We start from the raw sequence: 5,442 nt of genomic DNA, 5'->3' as shown, positions 1-5,442 counted from the left end.
CGTTATATACGCATATATTATGTTTATATATTTTTATAAATATAAGGGGTACGGGGAAGGTGACGGCGTTGTATACGCACTACCACCTGATCAGCTGGTCATATGATGATAATGAAAATGATAATAATGATGATGATGATGATGCCCACAGAGGACGATATGATACGGTGGGATGCCTACAGAGGCTTTACAGGCGTTATATACGCTTATATATATGTATGACCTCATGCATGCATGCATAGTATTTATGCATATCATTTGTCCACAGTGGCAGTTCAGATGTACAGGCTGATTCTCTCATGTCTCATGTTCTTTCATGTCTCTATTATGCTGTTTTCCCTGCCTTACATACTCGGTACAATATTCGTACTGACTTCCTTTTATCTGGGGACGTGCCCGCAGGTCTTGATATACAGGTTGTCGGCTCTCCCAGTAGGATGTCAGCTCAGCAGACAGTGTTGTTGCACTCCACTTGTTCCGGAATTCCTTTGTGAGTCAGCATGATTATATATGAATATGCATGGGTATGGCGGGGTCCTGTCCCTATCACATTATGTCATGTATTCAAGTAGAGGCTTGTAGACAGTTATGTACAGTTAGGTGTGTGTGACAGCCTTGTCGGCTTGTCCAGTATGTCCAGCTTATTATGAAGTTATATCCTTTCAGACTTGTCTTAATTCAGTTTATTACTTATATGAGTCAGGGAGCTACCTTATGGCGGCTCTAATGGCCTACTTATGCTTATGATTATGTTTACGGATGTATGCCTAGTGGTACTTTTGAAGTAAAGTCAGGTTCCCATCATGGCCCTCCAATTTGGGTCATGACAACATCAGTAGTCCCAGAGCTTGTGCTAAAGGTCGTGGCTCAAAGGGAGTAGTGGATTGCCCCTCAACATGGGGCAAATCCTCTTGTCATACAGCCTCAGTGGGTTTTTTTTTTACTCCAACTTTCTCACTGCTTTGGAGGTGTTTTTTTTTGAGCAATTACATTTCCACGAGTCATTCTATAAAACCAACACCAATTAAACAAAGTGCAAGTAAAGAAATGGAAAATCTTTTTGTTGTTTTTGTATAAAGGAAAGCTAAGAAATCTTTTTGGTGTTTTTGATTTAGAAGAAAGCAAGGAATTTAAATCATTTACCCAAAAGAAACAGGGAAAATGAAAGAGGATGCGACCGCATAAGGAGTATATGGCGCTGCATCATGTGAGATGTGATTGCATTAGCCAAATGCGGCCCCGCATACGCGATATGCGGAGTCGCATACTCACCGCATTTTTTTCAACTCAGCATTCTACACTGGTTATCAGGCACTGAGTGCGTGAAGCAAGATGCGGTGTCGCATTTTGGTCGGATACTCAGGACTTTCTATTTTCTTTCTAACTGATAACTTGGGAATGCGATGCGAATGCGACACCGTATCACAAGAATGCGACCACATTCATTTCGTTTTCCCCAAAATTTAACCCTAAATCCAATTTGCAATCAAAACAACCCAAAACCACCTCCAACTAGATTCATACCCACAAAACAATTGTTCAATCAATGAGTTCCCATTCACAACAACAAAATAGGCATGAAAATTAATGAAACCCCCACACCCACATATTTCACCCATAGTTCACACATAATCGGTCAAATTTATTAAGCACATAGGCACTACTCATACACTGTACACAAACTAAACTCCTAAGAGTGTGCTATTTATGCGCAACATGCTCACAAGTAAGTAAAATAAAAAGACAACAATGGGGTCGTGTGAATATACCTTACAGCTTAGAGTCCGTGGGAAAGTGTATGAAATTGAGGCCCTTAGAGTACGATTGTGAGAATGGGAGGGGTGTGATGCTCTTTAAGATCGATTCAAGCGAGATTTTCACTTTAAACCGTCTGATTGAGAAAGTAGGGGAATGTCACCATTGATAGCTTTGAAGAGGGAAAGTGGGAAATTGAATTTCACTTTAACATTTATACAATCCTGACTTACGATGAGAATGCGGTCGCATAATGGGCTTGCAACACCGCATTCTCTTCGTCACTTATCTTACTTGACCTGATGACAAATGAAAGAATGAGACCGCATGTGCCTCCGCATTTCGAGATGTGGCGTCGCATACGGCTCGCATTCTCAGTGTTTTTACATTGATCTCTACCATAAGGGTATGCGGGGTCACATTTGGGCTGCATATCAGGCTTTCCTGACTCTTTCAATGATTTTGAATTCCCACACCAAGTGTTTATGTTTTGGGTGCTTCCTTTGAGCTTTTTCCTCAATTTTTCCTGCAACCTTGCCTCCTACACACTTAAACAAACATTTAAGACACAAAAGGAAAATAAAAGATTGGGTTGACTCCCAATAAGCACTTGATTTAACATCGCGGTACAACGGAGGTACCATTTTTTATGATCAATCGAGGTAGATCACCTCAGTCATCTTCACTTCATTTGGCACTCCCAAGTAGTGCTTCACCCTTTTCCCATTCATTTCTATCCGGTTGCTTCTTGGGCAAGAAATTTCAATGGCTCCATGGGGAAACACTTGTGTAACTTCAAAAGGACCCGACTACTTTGACTTCAACTTTTCGGGAAACAACCGGAGCCTTGAATTGAACAACAAGACCCAATCCTCGGGGATAAATTCTCTCTTGAGGATCTTCTTGTCATGAAAATACTTATTGCGGGCTTTGTAGAGGAAAGAGCTCTCATAAGATCTAAGTCAGAATTCATCCAGCTCATTTAATTGTTCAACCCTCAAGTTAGAGGCATCATTCCAATCAAAGTTCAACTTCTTCAAAGCCCACAAGGCCTTATGCTCAAGTTCCACTGGGAGATGACATGCTTTCCCAAACATCACTTGATACGGGGACATCCCAATAGGAGTTTTAAATGCAGTTCGGTAGGCCCAAAGTGCATCATCCAATTTCCTTGACCAATCGGTCCTAGAGACGTCGACCATTTTGGAAAGGATGCTCTTGATCTCCCTATTTGAGACTTTAACTTACCCACTAGTTTGGGGATGATATGGTGTGGCAACCTTATGCTTGACTCCATATTTTTCTAGAAGAGATTTGAACAACCGATTACAAAAGTGAGAGCCCCCATCGCTTATGATTGCTCTAGGAGTGCCAAACCTTGAGAATATGTACCTCTTCAAGAAATTCGTGACACTTTTCACCTCATTGTTTGGAAGTGAAATAGCCTCCACCCATTTAGACACATAATCAACCACCACAAGAATGTACTTGTTGCCATAGGAACTCACAAATGGGCCCATGAAGTCAATGTCCCAAACGTCAAACAACTCTACTTCAAGGATCGTTGTCAACGGTAGCTCATGTTTCTTTAAGATGCCCCCATGCCTTCGACATTAATCACAAGCTTTCACATAGTCATGGGCATCTTGATAGATAGTCGCCCAACAGTAACCACTTTGAAGAATTTTAGCCGCGGTCCTTGAACTACTATGGTGACCACCCACGGGAGAAGAATGTCAAACTTTGATTATAGGCATCATCTCGACCTCGGATACACACCTTCTTATGATGTTGTCGGCACAAATCCGAAAAAGATAGGTTTCATCCCAATAAAACTTATGGATGTCACTTAGGAACTTCTACTTTCTATAGGAGCTCAAGTCCTCGGGCATGATGTCACTAGCATGGTAGTCAAAAAAATCGGCATACCATGGGATCATATCATGTGACCCTTCCATCACTTTCTCATCCCAGAATGATTCTTTAATTTCATGCCCATCCATTAGTCGGTTACTTTCTTCAAGTCGTGACAAATGATCCGCCACTTGGTTTTCACACCCCTTTCGATCCATGACTTCAAAGTCAAACTCTTGCAAAAGTAACACCCAACGAATCAACCTAGGCTTAGCATCTTTATTTGCCAAGAGATACCAAAGTGCCGCATGATAAGTGTGAACAATGACATGAATTCCCAATAAATAGGCTCGAAATTTCTCAAAGGCATACACAATTGCAAGCAACTCTTGTTCTATGATGATATAATGCATTTGAGCCCCATTGAGAGTTTTACTTGCATAATAGATGGGGTGAAAGATTTTCTCAAGTCTTTGACCCAGAACGGATCCCATAGCAAACCAACATGCATCACATATAAGTTCAAACGGTTTTTACCAATCTGGTGCAATAATAATGGGTACTGAAGTGAGCTTTTCTTTCAAACATTCAAACGCCTTGAACCACCCCTCATCAAACACAAACTTTGATTCCGTTTCCAACAATTTGCATAAGGGATTATCCACTTTGGATAAATCTTTGATAAATCTCCTATAAAATTCAGCATGGCCTAGGAAACTTCGGACACCTTTGACGGTTATGGGAGGAGGAAGTTTAACAATGACTTCGATTTTGGCTTTATCAACCTCTATTCCTCTTTTCGAGATTTTGGGCCCAAGAACGATGCCGTCTTTGACCACAAAGAGACATTTTTCCCAATTTAGGACCAAGTTTATCTCTTCACAATGTTTCAACACTTGTGCCAAGTTCTCCAAGCAATGCTCAAAAGAGTCTCCGACTACGGAGAAGTCATCCATGAAGATTTCAATGGATTCCTCCACCATATCGGAGAATATATACATCATGCATCGTTGGAAAGTGGCGGGAGCACTACATAGGCCGGAAGGCATTCTTTTGAAGGCAAAGGTACCATAAGGACATGTGAAAGTAGTATTCTCTTGATCCTCGGGTGCAATGGTGATTTGGTTATACCCCGAGTATCTATCTAGAAAGTAATAGAAGTCCCTCCCCTTAATCCTATCTAACATTTGGTCCATGAACAGCATTGGGAAATGATCCCTTTTTGTCCAACTATTCAACTTTCAGTAATTCATGCATACCCTCCAACCGGTGATTCTACGAGTTGGGATTAACTCGTTCTTCTCATTTGGCACCATGGTAATACCACTTTTCTTGGGGACACATTGAACTGGACTAACCCATGGGCTATCCGATATTGGGTACACCACTCCAGCATCTAACCATTTGATGATCTTCTTTTTCACAACTACTTGCATGGGAGGGTTCAACCTCATTTGATGCTCAATACTAGGGACACAATATTCATAGAGTTGTATTTTATGAATACAAATGCCCAGAGGAATTCCTTGGATATCCGCAATCGACCACTCGATAGCCTTTTTAAACCTTTGCCAGATAGCCATTGTTTGGTCCTAGAAATTTCTACCTCAAATGTGAAGAGAGAGGTTTGAGCTCTAGGTAGGTGGTTCAAGAATTGATGGCTTTGCGAGAGGAGTTTTTGTATTTTCTAAATCAAGATCAAGCCTTTTGGGTTGTATGACCCCAACCCAACAAATGCATTAACCACTCCTCGAATTCTTCATAGTTTTCCTCATCATAATTCATTAAAACCACCGCCAATACTGCCCCAACATACTCATAAGCAACAGTGTT

General features: G+C 41.2%; 1 protein-coding gene across 1 annotated transcript; it reads right to left on the bottom strand.

Moving 5' to 3' along the window:
* Positions 1-4,142: 4,142 nt before the first annotated feature.
* Positions 4,143-4,592, bottom strand: LOC132613129 (uncharacterized mitochondrial protein AtMg00860-like). Its single transcript, XM_060327178.1, has one exon. It carries the CDS (start codon positions 4,590-4,592, stop codon positions 4,143-4,145), a length of 450 nt encoding a protein of 149 aa, XP_060183161.1.
* Positions 4,593-5,442: the final 850 nt, after the last annotated feature.

The sequence above is a fragment of the Lycium barbarum genome, chromosome 10, assembly GCF_019175385.1.
Source record: "Lycium barbarum isolate Lr01 chromosome 10, ASM1917538v2, whole genome shotgun sequence".
In the NCBI taxonomy this organism is placed as follows: domain Eukaryota; kingdom Viridiplantae; phylum Streptophyta; class Magnoliopsida; order Solanales; family Solanaceae; genus Lycium; species Lycium barbarum.
This window is presented reverse-complemented; position numbering and strand designations above follow the sequence as displayed.

Excerpts from the sequence above, each read along its gene's own strand:
- LOC132613129 (XM_060327178.1), bottom strand. The coding sequence starts at position 4,592 with ATGGTGGAGGAATCCATTGAAATCTTCATGGATGACTTCTCCGTAGTC.